Source organism: Sus scrofa, chromosome 4 (assembly GCF_000003025.6).
Source record: "Sus scrofa isolate TJ Tabasco breed Duroc chromosome 4, Sscrofa11.1, whole genome shotgun sequence".
NCBI lineage: Eukaryota > Metazoa > Chordata > Mammalia > Artiodactyla > Suidae > Sus > Sus scrofa.
In genome coordinates this window covers 100,713,439-100,735,311 of record NC_010446.5, presented here as the reverse complement: position 1 = coordinate 100,735,311, position 21,873 = coordinate 100,713,439, and the positions used below count along the sequence as shown (strand labels likewise).

The 21,873-nt window shown below is 39.2% G+C and overlaps 1 protein-coding gene across 50 annotated transcripts in view; it reads left to right on the top strand.

Moving 5' to 3' along the window:
- LOC100624559 (myomegalin) overlaps positions 1–21,873 on the top strand; it is a 216,415-nt gene that overhangs the window by 128,042 nt on the left and 66,500 nt on the right. For 28 of the 50 annotated variants that reach the window (XR_002343709.1, XR_002343708.1, XR_002343706.1 and 25 more), the window contains 9 exons: positions 13,225–13,362; positions 14,082–14,201; positions 14,429–14,521; positions 14,647–14,859; positions 15,736–15,894; positions 17,011–17,124; positions 17,314–17,451; positions 18,126–18,305; positions 19,422–19,616. Coding sequence is in view for 44 of the 50 variants with exons in the window: in XM_021090661.1 (XP_020946320.1) it covers positions 13,225–13,362; positions 14,082–14,201; positions 14,429–14,521; positions 14,647–14,859; positions 15,736–15,894; positions 17,011–17,124; positions 17,314–17,451; positions 18,126–18,305; positions 19,422–19,616 (1,350 nt within the window). In the remaining 6 variants the exon portion in view is untranslated. Of the gene's footprint in view, positions 1–1,193; positions 6,424–13,224; positions 13,363–14,081; positions 14,202–14,428; positions 14,522–14,646; positions 14,860–15,735; positions 15,895–17,010; positions 17,125–17,313; positions 17,452–18,125; positions 18,306–19,421; positions 19,617–21,873 lie in introns of those variants that run through there. The other 22 variants (XR_002343701.1, XR_002343700.1, XR_002343699.1 and 19 more) reach the window with 2 other exon arrangements.

The window sequence follows — 21,873 nt, the reverse complement described above, 5'->3', positions numbered from 1 at the left end:
ATTGGTTTTCCATTTATCTGCAGAACTTTGATCTTTTGGCAAGATTTGTCTGAATACAGTTTAATAAGAGAGTTCTAATTCAGTAGTTTTCAAAGTCTGGTTCTCAGCAGCAGCTGCTTGACCCAGGAATTTTCTAGGAATGCAAATTCTTGGACCCCTTCTCAGAATAACTGAATTAAAACTTGTTAAATCTTTAACAAACCCTCCAGGTGATTCTGATGCATGCCAAAGACTAAAACCCACTGTTTAAATTAATTGTTTTATTTTGTAGGTTAGGAAATTAAGGGCCCGATATAAGCGATTTGACTTAGGACAGATAGCAGACACGTGCTTATGAATGCACTTATCAATCCATTGTGAGGGCAGAAAGCATGTATATAAAATTAATCATTTGTCTAATTCATTATAGGTTATCATAATATGAAACTTGTTCTCAGTAAAATTTTCCCTTGTTATGTACTTCTGATAAGTTTTAGAAGTATTTATTTTGTTCTAAATCATCACAAAAGCCTTATGTCTCACCTTAACAATATGTTTTTTGTTTCTATTATAAATGTGTGGTGTGGGGAGTTCCTGTCGTGGCGCAGTGGTTAACGAATCCGACTAGGAACCATTAGGTTGTGGGTTCGATCCCTGGCCTTGCTCAGTGGGTTAATGATCCGGCATTGCTGTGAGCTGTGATGTAGGTCGCAGATGCGGCTCAGATCCCGCGTTGCTGTGGCTCTGGCGTAGGCTGGCAGCCACAGCTCCGAATGGACCCCTAGCCTGGGAACCTCCATATGCCACGGGCGCGGCCCAAAGAAATAGCAAAAAAATAAATAAATAAATGTGTGGTGTGTATATGTATATAAAATAATATTTTCCAAGATCATTGGATAGAAACTATGAAAATTTAAAGTCACAATTGAACATTTCATCAAATTTCTTCTGGGCTATATTTTAATCTTCCCAATTTTCAAAGCTATTCTTATGATAGAATGAGGGTTACTTTAATCCCTCAGATTAAACTTTGTGGGCTATATATATTTTTATAATTATTTACACCTTTTTAATCTTTTAAAATTGAACTATACCAACGGATAAAATCTACAGAAAAAGCATTTTCAGTGAGCTTTAAAATTGTACACATCCGGAGTTCCCGTCGTGGCGCAGTGGTTAACGAATTCGACTAGGAACCATGAGGTTGTGGGTTCGGTCCCTGCCCTTGCTCAGTGGGTTAAGGATCTGGCGTTGTCGTGAGCTGTGGTGTAGGTTGCAGATGCGGCTCGATCCCGCGTTGCTGTGGCTCTGGCGTAGGCCAGTGGCTACAGCTCCGATTAGACCCCTAGTCTGGGAACCTCCATATGCTGCGGGAGCGGCCCAAAGAAATAGCAAAAAGACAAAAAAAGACAAAAAAAAAAAATTGTACACATCCATGTAACTATCACCCAAAACAATAGAACATTTTAATCAGTCCAGAAAGTTCCTTTGTGCCCTCTTGTAACCAATTCTCACCTTATTTCACCCCCCATAACCACTTTTGGAATTTCTATCATTATAGAAATTGTTAGACTTTAAACTGTTAGACAAATAAAAATCACACAGGATGTATTGAAATGGCTTGTTTCACATAAGACACTTGAGATTCATTCATGTTGTGGATATCAGAATTCATTCTTTTTTATTGGTGGTTAATATTACATTATGTGAATATATGAAAATGTGTTTATCCTACCTTTTTCTTAGTAATATTTTTCTTATCACAAATCAATCCATACTTATTATAGAAAATTATAGAATACAAATGAGGAAAGAAGAAAGGTATCCATAATCCTACTCTCCAGACATAATCATGATTTAGTAACTTGTATATCCCTGTGAACCTTTGTTTATATAAGTTGTCCACATATATAATATATATATCATATTTTAGAAAAATTCTCATTTTAGGTTCAAGATTTACCACTTAGACTCTAAGTCTTAAATTGGCACAGTTCTTCATTTTAACTATAGAATATTTCCTAACCTTAAAGCATTTAAAAAATAATATATGAATATAGATTCATGCCCCAGATTCAAATGATACATGATATATAGAATAAAAGTAAATGTTCCTGTTCAGCTCCCTATTTTGCTTGCCTCCCCATAGGTAGCCAGTGTTAACCAAATACAAAATCTTGACCAAGACGATATTGATAAGAATCATAAAGTACTGAATTGTTACTTTATAATTTTTCTTCATTTTTTAATTTTTCTTTCCAAGTTTTATTATACAAAAATGATCTTTTTATAATACCAAATGATCACTTTAGGAGTAGTTCTAGTAGTCTACTATCTGTTTTGAGATATGATCTAAATATTTTCTCTGAGAGTGAAGAGTGCTATCTTCAGATTTTTTTTGATTGTTGAATGATTTATTCCTGTCTGTTGTTGAAAGCCTAGATATGTATAGCTCTCTTTCAGTATGTTGACCTTTACCATTTTTTAAAATTATTTATATTGATCTTTACCACTGAAGAAACATATTGTTTGATGGGAAATTGCCTTTTCTCCATTAGTACTGACTTGTATGTCAACTAGCTATATACTGTCATTAAAGTCTAGAGGCTGCAAGTTAGATGCAAAATCTTATTAAGTAATAGAGAATAATACAAAGTATTGTTTAGAGTTTGCTCCTGAAGAGCACTTTGTTTCATTAGCATTTTCCCCATTGGGAAAATATGGCTTGCATTAACAAAGATGAGGCCTCGATTAATGTCTTAATTTGCAGTTTTTGGTCTTTTGAGTCCTTGCTGTTCTTTAGGACAACACTTAAGACAGGGTAGGGCAGGGTAGTGACGTGGAAGTCCAGAAACTCTTTGCCTCTCTGTACAGCACTATAGATTCCAAAGATTATTACTTAATTTCTTCTGACTCCGAAGCTCATTTATCACTGTAGTGAGTTTTACTTGGAACTCTATTTTACCTTCTTGGTTTGGGGGTCAGAACTACACATTTAGGTGAAATCACAGATGTGAAGTTCTGTACCCTACTAAACCCAAAGCTCTAAGGACTGACCTTATCTCTCATGATGGAGCTGATAAGATGTTGTCTTGATGATTAAATAAGAGCAATAAAACTTCATATGTGCAGAGCCCCCATCAAACTTTAAAATTACTTTAAAATAGTCCCATTATTATAATATTAAAATAATATTAACTATTATTTAGTGAGCCAAATTCTGTTAAAGCACTTCCCCCAAATCATCTCGTTTAATCCTCAATAAGAAGTTTGGGGGTTTATTATGAGCTTTCATTGAAAGTATCTGAGGAGTTCCCATTGTGGTGCAGCAGAAATGATTCCTACTAGGAACCATGAGGTTGTGGGTTTGATCCCTGGCCTCGCTCACTGGGCTAAGGATCCAGCCTTGTCCTGAGCTAAGGATCCAGCCTTGCCCTGAGCTGTGGTGTAGGTCGCAGACATGGCTCGGATCTCACGTTGCTGTTGCTGTGGCTGTGGTGTATGTAGGCCAGCAGCTGTAGCTCCAATTAGACCCCTCGTCTGGGAACCTCCATGTGAGGCAGGTGTGGCCCTAAAAAGCAAAAAAAGGAAAAAAAAAAAAAAAGTATCTGAATGTCTCCAGGTTTAGAAGCGTGGGCTCTGTCCTGGAGATGAGATTCAGAAATATTTATGACTGTTGCTGACTTTACAAGGTCAAGTTAGTGAAATCTAGGGTTACTGTAACTGGGGAATAAATGTTCTGCTCTGGGGAAATGATTACTTGGGTCCGTTTTCCTTTCCATCTGGAAGCTGGATACCTCTCAAGCCAGGGAGAGAGTTTTTTATTGTAAGTGGACGTTGACACCTCAGTTTCACCTAGACAGAATTCCAGTTTCCCTCCTTTCTTTGCGTGCATTCCAAGTTCTACACCCAAGGGTGGGTGTCTTACTACTGGATAATGTTGAATAATACAGGATACTAAGTGAAGTCAGTGAAATTCTCAGCCCCACTTCTACAGATTGCAGCACTCCCCAACACTAGGAACTGCTTGCTCAAATAAACAAGCCTTTTGTTCTAGTGTTTGTCTCCCTTTCCCACCCCTAAAAGAAGGCCTGAAGTCTACCTGAACCTGAAAGAGGACTTGGTGATGGGAATCTACTCTCAGATGTTTACATTCTTGAAAAAGCTCATTTTCTCTGTTATCTTCAAAATCTTGGTTAACCAGCTGCATTTATGTGGTTTTTGTTGGACTTTCTCGGGTGACTGCTTTGTGCTATTTCTTTTCTAAAAAAGGGCAAATCATGCAGGAGGCTAAACGCAACCCCAAGATCACGTGGGGAGAAGCATTTGTCCTCTTTTCCAGATACTCCCGACAGGGAGAGGCTGAACTGATCCTCCTAATATCCGCCCTACCTGCTCCCTCTGGTTTATCAACCCTTTCTCCTTCGCCGCTGCTGAAGCCCCAGGGCCTTTTAATCCAGGGACCAGACTGGGTAGGGAGAGGAGGTGGGGCAGCAGGCGGGAGGGAGGCGGCGCGCAGCGGTACCTAGTGGTGCTGCCAGGCTGCTCCATCCAGAGTACGTGGCACTACCCGTGGAGTGAGGGGGAGGGGATTCAGCTTACTCCTCCCCACGCAGAGCCTCGGAACATCCCGCAGAAGCGGGCGGAAGGATCCGTGAGGGAACTGGTGCGCTTTTTCAGTGAAATTTTAGAAGATGACAGTGGGCTGACAGTGGATGGCATCTGTCTTGCTCTCCGCGGAACCCACGCGAGCCAGGTCTGTGCTCTACGGCAAGGAGCAGTGACGGGTTTGTAGGCTAGGGGCCCGCACTCGCCGCCCCGCATGCGCAGAACGAAGAGCCGGCCTGTCGGACTACAGTTCCCAGAGGTCTTTGCGGGTGGCCGCCGGCGCCGAGTCGCTGGCGCCATCTTGAAATCTGATCCTCAATCTCTGAGCCTTTGCGTCAGCCGCGGACGGCGGTCAGTGTATGGTGAACCAAGCCCGCTTAAAAGGGAGGACGTTGAGGACACCGTGGCTGGCGTGAGAGACAGCTGGAGGAGACATGGCAGGTTTCGTGCGCGGCCTGCGCTGCTGTCACACAGCATCCCCCTGAAGTGTTTTCTCGTCCGCCCCCTCCCCGAGGGGCGGGGCTGACCACTCTGGTACCCAGAGCCCGCGCGTGGGTGACATAGGAGCGCCCCTGCAGAGTGGGGAACCCACCAGGCTGTGCCATGCCGGCCAGGGGCCACCGAGGCGGGAGACAGAACGCGACCAAGCGCCGCTGAGTGATCACCAAGCAGCAGTCGCCTCAGGGCAGCTCGGTAACCGCAGGAGGGAAGATGAAGGAGATTTGCAGGATCTGTGCCCGGGAGCTGTGCGGAAATCAGCGGCGCTGGATCTTCCACACAGCATCCAAGCTCAACCTCCAGGTTTTGCTGTCGCATGTCCTAGGCAAGGATGTCTCCCGCGATGGCAAAGGTGAGTTTGCTTGCAGCAAGTGTGCTTTCATGCTTGATCGGATCTATAGATTCGACACCGTCATTGCCCGGATCGAAGCCCTTTCTATTGAGCGCTTGCAGAAGCTGCTGCTGGAGAAGGACCGCCTCAAGTTCTGCATTGCGAGCATGTATCGGAAGAATAACGATGACACTGGCCCGGAGACCAAGGCGGGGAATGGAACTGTTGACATTTCCGGCTTACCCGATGTGAGATACTCTGCACTGCTCCAGGAAGACTTTGCCTATTCAGGGTTTGAGTGTTGGGTAGAAAATGAGGATCAGATTCAGGAGCTACATAGCTGTCATGCTTCGGAAGGCCCTGGTAACCGACCCAGGAGATGCCGTGGCTGTGCAGCTTTGCGGGTTGCAGATTCTGACTATGAAGCTATTTGTAAGGTGCCTCGAAAGGTGGCCAAAAGTATCTCATGTGGCCCTTCTACCAGGTGGTCCACCAGCATTTGCACTGAAGAACCAGCTTTGTCTGAAGTTGGGCCACCGGATTTATCAATTTCTAAGGTTCCCCCAGATGGAGAAAGCATGGAGGAAGAGACACCGGGATCCTCTGTGGAGTCTTTGGATGCAAGTGTCCACGCTAGTCCTCCACAACAAAAGGATGAGGAACCTGAGAGAAGTGCAAAGGAACTTGTAAAGTGTGACTGTTGTTCAGAGGAACAGGCTTCACAGCATACGTGTAACCCCAAGCTGGAGCTAGTTCTTAGCATGATTAAAGGTCTTGATTATAAGCCTATCCAGAGCCCCCGAGGGAGCAAGCTTCCTATTCCAGTGAAATCCAGCCCACCTGGAGCCAGGCTCGGCCATGTCATGACAGATGGAGTTAGTTCTGGCTTCCTTAACAGGTCTTTGAAACCCCTTTACAAGACACCTGTGACTTATCCCTTGGAGATTTCAGACCTGCAAGAGCTGTGGGATGATCTCTGTGAAGAATATTTGCCACTTCGGGTCCAGGTATACAAAATGGCTGCATTAGTGCCTTTCTGAGTAAAGTTAGCTGGCCTCGGGCCTCACATGATTTCTGTCTAGGTAAAGGATAATAATATTCTAGACTTGAGAAAAATAATCATTGAGCCCACTTTAGCTTTACCTTTTTCTTGTGTCCCTTTTAGTAAACTTGATTCACTCAGATAATTTGCATTTCACAATCCTCTTTATAACATCTATTGGCTTTCCCATTAATTATCAAAATCGCACACCTTTTAAGACAAAAAAAAAGATTCCTAATTCACTTTTACCCTATTAAAAGACATTTAATCTTATTTCTGGCATTAGAATTCTTTCCTCTTGCCTCTTTTTCCTACCTCCAACCTCTCCTTTCTCTCTCTCTTTTTTTTTTTTTTGATTTTCATCTTTGGATTGATAAATATCTTCTCCTATTCTGTAAGGAAGTTAGTTCTCTAGTTAGTACTCCCTAGAGCATTAAGCCTTTCATCCCATGTGTGCCTCAGAATGATTAGAGCATAAGGTAAAAATTTGGGAAAAAACCTATTAACCCACCAAAATATTGTAACATCTGGGCAATATTTATAAATTAAGAGGTCATTTGAAGACTATGATGATTTGTTCATAAAAGAGACTTGGGAATTCCTGTGTTGTCATTTAAAATGTTAAGGCAAATACTGTTTACAGCCAGTTTGTTTACTGAGCTCTATTAGAAGATGCTTGATATTAAGTAGGGATTCATCCATTATTGGGTGATAGTTTTATCTGTTATACTCTTGAGTTTCTTAATGAACTAGAAGATGACAGTCGATCTTAATTTGAGCTATTCATATCTGCCCAGTTGATTTCATATCAGCCTTTTAAATTCAGCTAAGTACAGAGACCTGACAGATGCTGTTTTGTTTCTACAGCAACAGTAAATGCTACATGCAGTAAACTCTGTGAAACATCTGGCACGTTTTACTTGATACAAATTCTTTAGTGATACCAATACAAAGGTGGATAATCTAGAAGGCATTTTTGGAAAACCTGTTACCAGTCAACATCATCCCAGAAAATTAGAACTTCTAAATGAAATTGCCTATTGTCACTTGAAATTTTTGAGAAGTAGTTCTGCTATGTATTAAAGTTGTGTTACAGTAAGGAAAAGGAAATAAAGTTTTGAATTTGTACAAAATTGTCAGAAACAGCAATTCTGACAATTGAAAAAATACAAATACCAAAAAGTTTAAAATATGTTTTCATTTGTATAGAATGTTTAGTATCCCTAAAGCTTGTATACTTTTCTATTACTTCTTTTTCCTTCATTGGCACTTCACAGCTAAATTTGGGCTTTACAGTATTTCTGTGAGCAGACATAGATGTCACAAATTAAATATGGTGTTTTCATATTTGGATCTAAAAGTAGTCTGGGCAAAGTGGGTGGGAAATAAGCCACCCCCCCCCAAATGGCTAATATAGAAGGATAAAGACTTAGAAAATTACAGGTAAAACAAGAGGAAAATTTGTCTCCATTTTAAATTAAGAATACTATCTTGGTGCCTGGACTCAACAAATTTTGTAATTGGGGAGGATTTTAAAGATCATCTCATGTAGGCTCTCAGTTTAGAGAGAGATACTGAAAGCCCATGGTTTAATAACTTAGCCCAGGCAGAGCCAAAGATTCCTAACCATTCTCAGCCAAGACTTTTTATTCTGTATATTAGACCACATTGCCTGATGTACATTGAATTAAATGAGTACTTATTTTAAATGAAGAGTATTCTTTCTGTAATGTAAGAATTTTTGGGGGGGGGAGGATTCATTAGGAATTCTGTAAAGAGATTTGTCAAGCTAATGAACACATTTAAAATATGGTAACTGTACCCTTAGGGCAAATCCCCTTACTTCACTAAATTTAGACATTAGGAAAAAAAAAAATAGATCTTTAAAACAGTAGTGTATGACCTTTTTGCTGTCACCTGGCTTACAGTCTTTACTGTTTGTGGAAAAATAAAACATTGACAGGGAGAAAACTTTCAGCTTGAAGAATCATGGCATTTAATTGCTATGCTATTTTTTCCAATAATTAAGGAGGGAAATAGATTAATTAGACTTAGAGTGTTTGTAAATAAAATGCCTATTTTGGCTCCTGGATCTGTTTAAGTCTGGTTGACTTTTAAGCTGCTTAAGGCCTTTTGTGCTTTATGGCAATACCAGAGCTAAGTAGGACAAAGGTGAACTGGTTTTTGTCTTTTCTCTGAACAAATGGGGAAAGAATAGAAATAAGTGTAAATTATTCTTGATAGTTCTCTTTTTAGTTTATAGGAAAAAAAAATGAAAGAAAAAGTGTTTTCCTTTAGTTAAATTCTACTACAAATAGGAAGAAAAGCTGTTATCCTAAAGAACAGGATTGTTCCATTAGGTCATTTTGATTCCTTTGTTTAATCTAGTTACCCCGGTCATGCAGGGTTAAATATCACCATCAGAATTCCTTCTGGTTGCTTTTCTTCTTTCTCTTTATCTCTTTTCTTCTTTCTTTACCTTATTAAAGAAAAACAGCAACAGTGTAGCTCTGCTTACTAATTTTCTGATAATCAAGTTCATTTATTTGCTATGCTGTCTACAAAACTTATGTCTGAAGACCCAAGGTTGTTCATATACCTAAAGAAAGGTTTGAAGCCTTATTCCAGCTGGTATTTTCTTTCTTTATTGTCTGCCCCTGAACTAGAAAAGCTATGATAGGAGGGGTGTGGTCCCTTAGTAAACATCGTCAGCTAAGGCTCTTGTGTTTCCTTTTCTATCTAAATTCAAAGAGCAGGAGATCTGTATTTCAAACGTTGCATTGCTATGGTTTGCTCCTGTGTGACTGTGATAAATTTATCCCTCTTGTAGTTTAGCTCTATAATCCCAATGAGGCCCTTTAGGTGTAAGAATTAGATGCTGGTCAGAGATTAGGCCTTTAATTTTATGCTAGGTGATAGTGATAGTTTTCATGCATCCCCTATTACTAACAATAGGATAGAAATGTATAGTGGTTTGATCTCTATGACTTGCTATCATGACTAGGAAAGTGTCAAGAAAAGAGCTCTTAATCAAGAAAATCTAAATGACTGCCTTTTAGCGGGAAAAGATTTTATGTTACGCAACATTAGGCCTGGAAGCATTTCTCTTCTGATGCTGAAAAGCATTCATCCTGCATCAAAAGCAACTTAATTTAAAATTATGATTTTAGTAACTGATGGCATAGAGATTAACACTGATTCAACCAAATCAAGTATTACTGATTTTAGGCTCTACAAAATCTTCATGGGGTGATTGGTTTTAAGTATTTGACATTTCGCAGGAATTCATTGTGAGCTATTTACTCAGTGGGACTTTACTAAGTGCTCTTTTGGCAAATTTATCTGAAAAGACATTCTTTCCTGAGATTTAAAATAATAGAGGACTATGAATAAAGAAAAAAACATTTTCCAGTTTTTAGGTCAATATGTTACATTTATAGAAGTAGGAATTTGCTGTGATTATTCATGCCAGGATGGATTTAGATGAGATACATATGCATTATGGACTTTTCTGTGGCATTCTTTGGATTTAAAGTTGATGTCAGAATATCTAAATTAACCATCTACCTTTCTATCTCTTATCTAGTCTTTTTTCTAAGAGAGCCACTGAGGGATTAGCACATCCAATTGGGAATTAAGAGGACAGGCCTGTTTTCGTTTATTCACTTTTGTTTTTGTTCTTATTCACTTATTAAGCAAAAACTTTGGTCCTGTACAGTATTTCAGGCATTATGGTAGGCAGTGGGTTTATAGAAATGAAAGATAAGTTATCAGCCTAAGTGCATTTGGTTTAATTGGATATTCTCCTGATTTCCAGTAACTTTGGATAAGTTACTTACCTCCTCTAAGCCTCCTTTTCCTCAAATGTAAGATGGGATTGGACCAGATGGTTAGTTTATAAAGTGTCCTTCAAAGCTTTAAGATTTTTTAGCTTAAAGTGATTAAATATGGCCACCTTCTCTGCCATTTAAAATGTGAAGCTGTTGTATTTAATTCTGCTTGGAAAATTGTTTTGTATCAAGGAAGTAAGTTTTGTAGAGAATGTTTTATCATTAAATAAATCATAAAATTATTTATCAGTTAGAATTGGAGTTCCTGTTGTGGCGCAGTGGTTAACGAATCCGACTAGGAACCATGAGGTTGCGGGTTCGGTCCCTGCCCTTGCTCACTGGGTTAAGGATCCGGCGTTGCCATGAGCTGTGGTGTAGGTTGCAGACGCGGCTCGGATCCCGAGTTGCTGTGGCTCTGGCGTAGGCCGGTGGCTACAGCTCCGATTCGACCCCTAGCCTGGGAACCTCCATATGCCGCGGGAGCGGCCCAAGAAATAGCAACAACAAAGACAAAAAGACAAAAAAAAAAAAAAAAAAGAATTGTTATAAAATGTTAAATTACCTCTCGAATGGTGTGACATTAATTCACATTGCTTCAGGGCATCTATGCATCTTACACTCAAGGTTGCCTGTTATACCCAGAACAACAAACATCTCAGTTTTTTCTAGGAGTCGTTATCCTTGCTGCTTTTCTCTTTCTCCCTCTCCCACCAACCATTCCTAATGACTATCCTCAAAATATCCAAATCCACCATTTCTCTCCCCCTCCATTACTCTCACTGTAATCCAGGCCACTATCATCTTCCCCTCCAGTCCTGCAGCAGCCTCCTGGCTGGTCTTCCCATTTCTGCTGGTGCTCTTCAACATTCAGCACAGAGCAGCTAGAGTGATCTTTTTTAAATTTAAATATGATTGATTTCTTCTCTGTTACAAACACTGCAGTCCATTTTCATTTCAATGAGAATGAAATCCACCTTCATTATCTCTGGTATACAGAAGCACATCTGATCTGGCCCCTGTCTTCCTCTCTAACTCATTGTCTATTACCATCCCCTTTGCCCCTTATGCTCTAGTCCTGTGCTGTCCAGCAAGGCTGCCCACTAGTTTTGTGTGGCTGTTTCATCTCATACCTGAAGTGCGGGTAGTCCAAACTGAAATACGCTGTGAGTGTGAAGTATACTCCTAATTTTAAAGACTTAGTATAGAAAGAATGTATGATAATATTTTAGATATATTAGGTCAAATAAAGTGTTTTATTGAAATTAAGTTTACCTGTTTATTTTTACTTTAGTCAGGAAAGATACTAGAAAATTTTAAGTTGCATATATGGCTCACTTATTTCTATTGGAAAGTGCTTCTCAAACCACTTAGGCCTTTCTCTTTCCCAGGTCATAGCTGCCCTAGGTCTTTTCCATTAGCTGTTCCTCTACCTAGACTATTTCTATTGATCTTTGCAGAGCTGGCTTCTTATCATGTAGATGTGTAGATCTCCACTTAAATGCTGCCTGATAGAGACCTTCCACAGATCTACCCATTTAGAATAATTTAATAGACACTGTCATACTTCCCTATTTTACAACATATGTCTTGTCACTGTCTTATATTTCCTTGTTCTTTTATTATGTAGCTCCACAGTCCTGTTCCCACAGTGCTTTGCATATTAGGGAACTTCATAGATGTTTTTAGAAAATGATAAACAGCACTGGAAAAATAGAAAAGATTTTTTTTTCTTCTTTTTTATTTTTTTTTTTTCCTAAAATCTTTATACTTCCAGTTCTGGCAGGAAGAGATTTAGGGTAAGCTGTAACCCCACTGCCTGGAAGGTGGTAATCAGAGAATTTGAATGTATAAGGTAAAGAAAAAATGAACAGCAATTGCCTTTTTTCTCTTCCTAAGGAATTTGTATTGTTCCTAATAGGGGTAGGGGCGGAGAGGGGCAGAGCAGGGAGAGAGGAGATGGGATTTAATGCCACAGTGAATTGCTCAAGTTTTATTTTTGTATCTTAGCTCATAATGAATATTAGGTACAGTTCAATAAGTTTATCTTTGTCTGATTGATCTCCCAAATATATGTGGTTTTTTTTCTCTCTCCTGAATCTTTTTGGTGAATTCATATTCTTATAAAACATACTTCCTTCTCAGACCACCATAGGTTTTTAAATTTGTTTTTATTTTTTTACTTTGTATTTTGAAATAATTCCAGACTTAGTAATGTCATAAATGAAGTACAGGAACTCCTAGACTCACCAATTGCTAATATTTACCCAGTTTCACCAGTTGCTAATATTTTGCTACATTTGCCTTATCACTCCCACTGTCTAGACCCTCTTTTTTAAAAATCCCTGAACTATTTGAGAATTAGGTGCAGATGCTATGCGTCTTTACACTCAATAAGCATGTATTTTCTAAAGACAAGGCCATCTCTTACATAAATACAGTACAATCACCAAATTTAGGACATTTAGTATTGATAAACTACTATTATCTAATGTATGTCCATATTCAAAATCTACCCATTTTTCCAGTAATGTGAATAGGCATGTTTGTAAGAAAAATAGTTGAACTGTAGCTTTTTCTCTCTTATGCACAGTATAAGTTTGATCCTTTGAATTGCCTGACTGAAAATAGGATAAAGTAAATATTTTTTAAAAGTCCTTCTTTCTAATCTCTGAATAATTTGCTTTAACTGAATAGTGTTTGTGCAGGCTCGTAGGGAAAGGTAGGTTGGGGAGCTAGGGAGTATGGGAAGGATGGAAGTAAATCAGCACTCACAATAAGGAAGAAGACTGTCTCCAGAAATTCATACTCATGATCCATACAAGAACCCTGGTTTTCAAAGTCTCTGGCCAAAGATGCCTAAGATATTTGAAGATTAAAATTAAAATGTATGGTTGGCTACATTTAACTCAGCTTACTTGTCTTGCTGCTGCTTCTAGCCTGTGACCATGACTGAAGAGTTACTCAAACAACAAAAGCTGAATTCAGATGAGACTGCTATAACTCAGCAGTCTGTATCTGATTCCCATTTGGCAGAACTCCAGGAAAAAATCCAGCAAACTGAGGCCACCAACAAGGTATGATTGGTACCATGCCCTTGGATCACAGGGTTTCCTGAGAATGTGACTGGCTCTAGCTGAGTCTGTTAATCTCTCTGAGTAGGACCTGGAAGATGGAGACTGTATGCCTGGTGCTCTGTGGAATATATGATTAAAAGTGTACTTCTTTCTTTATCTCTTATCAAGATTTTAGTCTGTTCTGCACAGATCAGAACTTCTGGTGCCTTTTGGGCCTAAATGCATTTTTTTTTAAACTGTATTAAGGCACTGAGACAGAAGGTTTATGCTTTTGATTTTAGTTTAACTTCTCACCCCTTTATAGCCCATAGATTTTTAACATCTGCTTAGAAGAAAATTCCCATAATATGGGATGCTGCACTCCTGGCCTGGTGTGCCCTTGTTGTGTCCTGTCCTGTAGTGGCTCCTTGGTCTTTATGTAAAAGATCCACAGTGACTTGTGTGGACAAGAGTCCAGTATGGCTGCCAGTATAGAGAAAGCACAGTGCGTGAGAATTGAAGCAAGAGAGTGTTGAAGGAAGTAGTTCATATTTCCCGCTCCTTTCTCTTGCTGATTAACTTAGGACTAGAATGGTTACTATATTGGGGAAAAAATAACAAGGTAATATTCCCTGAGAAATCCTTTAAACCTGGGATTGAAGAAGGACTTGAGAATTAGTTGTATTGGAGGTTAAACGAAATCATTGACCTAAGAAATTGCTTTTCTTTGCTGAATTCAGATTCTTCAAGAAAAACTGAATGAAATGAGCTGTGAACTAAAGTCTGCTCAGCAGTCATCTCAGAAGCAAGATAGTACAATTCAAAGCTTCAAGGAAACTCTGAAAAGCAGGGAAAGCGAGGTAAAATGTTTGGCCATCAAGGACCTATGAGGAAACATTTTTTTCCCATCAAAGTAGAAAGAATTCTGTAATTTATAGAAATGGATATTGTCAGACTAACAGAAAAATCATAGTGTCATCTGAATGGGTATTTTGGAGTAGTCTTGATGCTAAAATCTATACAGATGAGATAATGGAATGTTTATTTAGTTGGCTAATATGTTTGGTACTCCCTCTCTCATTTTCAGACTGAGGAGTTGTACCAGGTGATTGAAGGTCAAAACGAAACAATGGCAAAGCTTCGAGAAATGCTGCACCAGAGCCAGCTTGGACAACTGCATGTATGTGATGGTCACGGAGGACAGGAGGGGCAACCCAACTGTCAGTCATAGTCTTGATTTTGCTGGTCTTCTCGGCTGCTCAGTGCTTGCCCTCCTTGTGATAATGATTTCCACTCTCTTTTCAGACCTCTGAGGGTACTTCCCCAGCTCAGCAACAGGTGGCTCTGCTTGATCTTCAGAGTGCTTTATTCTGCAGCCAGCTTGAGATCCAGAAGCTTCAGAGGGTGGTACGACAAAAAGAACGGCAGCTGACTGATGCCAAACGCTGTGTGAGATTTGTAGAGGCGGCGGCAGAGGAGAGAGAGCAGCAGAAAGAGGCTTCTTGGAAACATAACCAGGTAAATCATTAATCATTGTGTGGCATTGTGTAAATGCTGACTTTGCCCTGATGGTAACTCTTTATAAGGGTAGCTTGTGTTGAACCCTCGAGTCACTTACTTCTTCTAAGTATTCAATTCTGCATTTGTTGCCCTTATATACCATGTGCCAGGTGGTGGGCTGTGTTCTGGAAATATGAGAGTAGATCTTATAGTCCCCTTCCTCAAAAGTTACTTGTGAGACAGTATGAGAAACAGTCACATAAACAGAATTTCACTCTGGTAAATACCGTAGAGGAGGTTTATAGGGGTCCTCCATGTAGGTGGGGCTGAGGAAGGGAGTCAGAGAAAGCTTCACAAAGGAGGAGATTATCTGAGATTCTTCCTGAAGCATGACTAAAAGCAGGACCAAAAAGTGGGAAGAACAACCACGGTCAGAAGAGTGGCATGCACAATTAGCTATGTATTTTTTTTAATATAAAGCACGTAATTCTTTAATGGTTCCTTTATCATGTTAGCTTAGAGCATACACTATCAATTTTTTTAAGATTTAAAAGGATAGGTAGTCATATTATATCCTGGAGCTTATTGTAAAGTAAAGGATCCAGGTTTGTGGTGGAACAGAGTCCCACTTAGTACTCTGTTTTTAAGCAAAAAAAAAAAAAAAAAAAAAAAAAAGTATTGAACTATAATATTAAATTTACATCCTGCTCCCACCCACAGTTCCTGTAATTTTCCATATCCTGTTTGACTCATGTATTTCTATAGTAATTTTAAGATGGCACGTTTTGCTACTTTAATTTTTGTTCTCTATGCCTTGAAAGTTTTAAAGTCTCCATATCTAATGACCATGTGAAAATTTTAGATTGTTTGAAAAAGGGAATCTGTTTAATTCAGGAATTGCGAAAAGCCTTGCAGCAGCTACAGGGAGAATTGCAGAATAAGAGCCAACAGCTTCATACTCTAGAGGCTGAAAAATGCAATGCGATTAGAATCCAAGAGCAACACATTCAGCACCTCAACCACAGTCTGAGTCACAAAGAGCAGCTGCTTCAGGTGAGTCCACAGAACGATGTCCACTAAAACTGGGCTTATCTGGCTTGGGAATTTATGTTCATATTATCTCAAGATATTAGTCTGAGAAAAAAAAAAAAAGGAGTTCCCATTGTGGTGCAGCAGAAATGAATCCAACTAGTATCCATGAGGATGCAGGTCTAATCCCTGGCCTCACTCACTGAGTTAAGGATCTGCATTGAATTGAGTAAGCTGTAGTGTAGGTCACAGATGTGGGTTGGATCCCACATTGCTGTGGCTGTGGCGTAGTCCAGCAGCTACAGCTCCGATTTAATCCCTAGTCTGGGAGCTTCCATATGCCATGGGTGCGGCCCTAAAAAAAAAAAAAAAAAAAAAAGATATTAGTCTGTCTGTGTTGAGTACCTGCTACATGTAGAACACTGAGAGATGGGAATCAGGAGGATTCCCACGAAATGGAACATAGAATCCATGAACCAAGAGGTAGGAAACAGTTAAGTGTAGGAAATAGTAACTCTAGACTTGAAAGATTTAAGCCATAGTCAGCAAATAGTTGTTAAGCACCTCTGTGAGTCAGGTACTGTGCCAGGTAGGTAGAAGAGCAAGTGAAGATATGGCCACTGCTTCCACCTACTAAGATGAAGACCTCTGTATAGAAATTTCCAGTTTATTTAGATGATAAAATAAAGGTTGTATGGAAAAATGGAGCACTAAAGAAGAGAGTGATCAGTTCTACCACATACTCTAAGCTTTAGTCACATTGCCTTACATTTCCCTGAGCATACATTTTTTTCATAATATACATACATTGTGATCCACTTTTTCTCTGAAAGGGCCCCACAGCCTCTTCGGTAACTCCTAGTCCTTTAAGACTCAAGCAAGTGTAACCTCTTTGGTGAGAACTTTACTGACACCCTCAGGTAGAGTTAGACAGTGCGTCCTGTGTTCCCCTGGTAGCTACACATTCACATGTACATATGATGATGGATATCTCTTATCTCTGCTAAACTGTGTTCCCCTTGGGGGTGATCACATTTTATTTGTTTTATCCTGAATCACTAACAAATTTATTGACAAAGTGTAGGAATTCAGTTAACACTGAATAAATGAATAAAGGAAAATATTTTTTGGTTTTGTTAGGAATTTCGGGAACTCCTGCAGTACCGAGATAACTCGGACAAAACCCTTGATGCGAATGAAATGTTGCTTGAGAAACTTCGGCAAAGAATCCAAGATAGAGATGTTGCTCTAGAGGTATGTACCTTGCTCACCATGCTGTGAATCATCCCGCCCGCCGGGAGGGAGACTGGAGATATGGGTGTTCACTTAATCAGCTGCTTTTTGGAGTTGGTTTTCCCTTCCTTTATATTTGGAATATTACTGAATAAGAGTGATGAGAAGAGTGACTCTTATGGAGCTCTGGAATGCTTACTTTGCTTGCAGCGGGCTATAGACGAGAAGTTCTCCAGTCTAGAAGAAAAAGAAAAGGAACTACGCCAACTTCACCTTGCTGTGAGGGAGCGAGATCATGACTTAGAGAGACTGCGAGGTGTTCTCTCCTCTAATGAAGCTACTATCCAGGTAAGAGCAAAATCCGTCAGGACTTGGCATCCCTCTCCCACCTGCATTCTAAACCTGAAGTGGCAATTCCTTTCATTACTTTCTAAAAACTAAGGTATTTGCTTTATAAGAAAAAAAAATGCACAAACAAAATCAGCAGTTATTAGTTCTGTCATGAGGGAGTGTAAAGTTTTAGCACTTCTGCTATGAACTTTGTAGGTGACGGCAGTGGATGAGAATTTTTATACATAGTTCTAATTTATTTCCAATCCTTGTCAGTATTATATACTTTTATATAAACATTCCTCGAGTGCAACTGCTATATTGTGTTTTTCTAATTAATATTATGTACATATCTGTTTATAGCCACAATCAGAACACTTGTATATCAATATTTACTCTGGGCTATTTTGGTGTATTTATTTTAGAACTTGACTATCTAACCATCTGCCACTTCTTAAAGAAGTTCTTCACTCCTCCAGAATACTTCATTTATCATATACATTGTGTTTATCTCTCTACAAACTAGATGAGAGTTTCTAAAAACAAAAGAAAGACTAGTATGGCATTGTTAGATTAGATGCTAAATTGATGGATAATTTAGGAAATAATTTAAAGGTGAGTCAGGTTTCCTGTTTATCCCGAGGAGTGTGGAGTGGTGCTCTGACTTACAGGTGCTTTTTTTGTGACTGTAGAGTATGGAGAGTCTCCTGAGGGCCAAAGGCCTGGAAGTGGAACAGTTATCTGCTACCTGTCAGAACCTCCAATGGCTGAGAGAAGAAATGGAAACCAAATTTAGCCATTGGCAAAAGGAGCAAGAAAGTATCATTCAGCAGTTGCAGACATCTCTGCATGACAGGAACAAAGAAGTGGAGGCAAGACTTTAGTTAATTTATAGGCAACTGGTTTAGTGATTAAGTCTTGGATTAGGTCTGAGAGACCTGTGACCTGAGCCTATGCCTGGGCAGGTCATCGGCTTCCATAAGGACTTTTTTTCATACACCTATAAACTCAAGAGAACAATTATCTTTATTCAAGCAGTTATGCGAGAATTAATGAGATGTAAGCAGTGCACCTAGAATAAGATAGCTAACCTTTGTTTTGGTGCTCATTGCTGTGTCAGGCACTGTTTTAAGAGTTTAATGGACATGAATTCATTGAATCCTCATACATCTAGGAGGTACATACTATTATTCCTCTTTTACACACAAGGACACAGACTTCTGAAGTGAAGTAACTTGTGCAAAGGAGCAGAGTGGTGATGCCACCATACAACCCAGGCGGTGTGGCTCCACAGATTTAACCACCACACATTACCTCAGTGTAAAATAGGAATTTCATCACCATGCTAATAAATATAGTGCCTGTTATTTTTTCAGCTTATCATTTTGTGTTCCCCCTCTAAAGTTAAACTGGGGAGAAAATAAGTGAAATAAATGAACTGTGTCCATTTATCCTCATCTGATTTTACATGGCCTGAGCATGTAGGGAAAGGACTTATTTCAGAAAACAATTTGTAAGTTGTCCTTCTAAGTATTTTTTTCCCTTCTTTTTTTCCTTTTAGGGCCATACCTGCAGCATATGGAAGTTCCCAGGCTTAGGTTGAATTGGAGCAGCAGCTGCTGGCCTACACCACAGCCACAGCAATGTGGGACCTGAACCACATCTGTGACCTACACCGCAGCTCACAGCAACACTAGATCCTTAACCCACTGAGCGAGGCTAGGGATTGAAACCATATCCTCATGGATACTAGTCAAGTTTGTAACTCAGCCACAATGGGAACCATGTTTTTTCTTTACGGTTAATGTTGCTTCACTGAGCATGTATTGACAGTCTTTTATGTACCAGGACTGTGCTAGATCTAGGGGAACAAAAATGAATAAAACATCATACTTGCTCTCTCTTCTATGGTAGATTTTTATAAGCTTTTTGATATGTAGTAGAGGGAATTCTTTCCTCCAAAACTTATGCTGTTCCTTCTGTATTAGGATCTTAGTGCAACGTTGCTCTGCAAACTCGGACCAGGGCAGAGTGAGATAGCTGAGGAGCTGTGCCAGCGTCTACAGCGAAAGGAGAGGATGCTGCAGGACCTTCTAAGCGATCGAAACAAACAAGCAGTGGAATATGAAATGGAGATTCAGGGCCTGCTTCAGTCCATGAGCACCAGGGAGCAGGAGAGCCAAGTAAGAATCAACACACACTCCAGAAAAGTATCGCTCAGTGCATTTATAGTCTGCAAACAGGAAGCCTATGAACCTCATACGTGTGTATTTATGTCATTTTACAGTCCATTCTGTTAGTGTTTTTCCTTCAGCTTATTAACTAGAGTATAGTTTTGCATCAGTCATTAAAGTATGAAATATTTCTAGAACACTTTTCATTTGGAAAGGTGCCTAAATAATACATGTACCCAGCCGTTGACTTCATCATGTGCATTTTCTTTTCCTTAATGTTCTGTTAATTTTGACAGAAAGGAATATGGGATTCTGGAATGTTTTGGTTTTTATTCTAAAATATCAAGACTTTGGTGATATTTTGTGTTTCCAGTCAGGATAGGGGAAAACGTACACTTTATATTTTTTCTCTTAATGCGTATAAAATCTGAGTTATCTTAAGAGGGAAAGAAGATTGTGTTCTTTTCAAAGGCCCTGATGAGAATAAACAACTCATAGTAATATAAATATAGTAATCTCCAAATAATGGTACACAGATATTTCAAAACAAATTCTTAATTTATCCTCATTTCCATATATCTTTCTCTTAAAGGCTAGAGACTGATATAGTTGACTTGTTCTACATTTCAGGGACCAGTCACTTGGAATTCCCCTAGTCAGTTCTCAGAACTAGATTCTTATCATATGCCTGTGTTATTTGACTATAATATTCTCTAATGTATCCGTATATTATGGGATGGTTATATTCCACTCATCCAATTCTTAGGCCCACCAAAGTAAATATACATTTTGTCAGAAACATGCTGCTGTGTGCTGCAGAAATTGCTTCTAGGTAGTTCTAAGAAAATCATTGTGAATTATATAAGTCTTTGGCAAGAGGCTAAAAAGTCTTTGAGTTTTCTTTTTAACCCCTTTGTGATTTGAAAGAAATAGTTTCATTATACTTACTATACCACTGGTAATAAAATAATGGAATCTGGGAGATGACTGAAATTACAAAAGATATTCAACTCAAGAAAAAGTAATGGTTGTACGCTTCTAGATCCTCTTCTCAAATCCCTTGAATATCTTTTTAAAAACATAGATGCCCAAGCTCCTACCCAGAGGTAGAAATTAAAAGGTATAGGTAGGACTCAAGAATTTGCATTTCTTGCAAGCTTCCGGATGATGGAGATGCTATTGATCCATGAACCACACTTGTAGGATCAATGCTAAAAACAGCACTACTAGAAAAAGAATACCAAGCCAGGTAGATCATACATAGGACACAAGATATCTTGTGTATTATTTACTCTGTTTCTGCCTATAGTAATTTTCAGAGATTTTTATAAAGGCAAATTAATATTTATTAAAGTAGGAGTTCCCGTTGTGGCGCAGTGGTTAACGAATCCGACTAGGAACCATGAGGTTGCGGGTTCGGTCCCTGCCCTTGCTCAGTGGGTTAAGGATCCGGTGTTGCCGTGAGCTGTGGTGTAGGTCGCAGACGCGGCTCGGATCCTGAGTTGCTGTGGCTCTGGCGTAGGCCGGTGGCTACAGCTCCGATTCGACCCCTAGCCTGGGAACCTCCATATGCCGCGGGAGCGGCCCAAGAAAAAGCAACAACAACAACAACAAAAAAAAGAGAGACCAAAAAAATAAAATAAAATAAAATAAAATATTTATTAAAGTAAACTGTTACCTCTAAGATGGTTATGTCCAAATCCCTAAAGAGCCTGAACTTTACACTAAAACTAGAAGGTTATTCTTTTATTTCCCTTAGAAATTATGACAGGAGCTCAACTTCATGTTTAAAACAGTAGTAATTCTCCCCAGAGACAATTGATGCTGTAACATAGCTAATATAGCTAATATATTCATCATCTTATACCTCAGTATTTTTTTTTTTTTTTTTTTTTTTTGTCAGTATCACCTGCATGCAGAAGTTCCCTGGTCAGGGATCAAACCCATGCCATAGCTGTAAACACAGTCAAAGTAGTGACAATGTTTATCCTTAACCCACTGAGCTATGAGGGAACTCCTACCATTAATAATTTTAGTCTTAGTTAATTATTTCTAGATTTTCTGATTAAATGCAGACTTTCTATGTGTTAATGGTCACAAAAAAAGTTTTAAATCTTTTCCTTATTGTGTCATCATCTGTCTTAGAAAATTGTGGGGTTTGAAGTGAAATAAAATGGGTTTGGTGATTTTGAGGTTCAGATTCTCCTGATCATGTGGTTTGATAAAAATGTTTCTGTGTAACTGAGTCATTCAATAAGTATGTCTT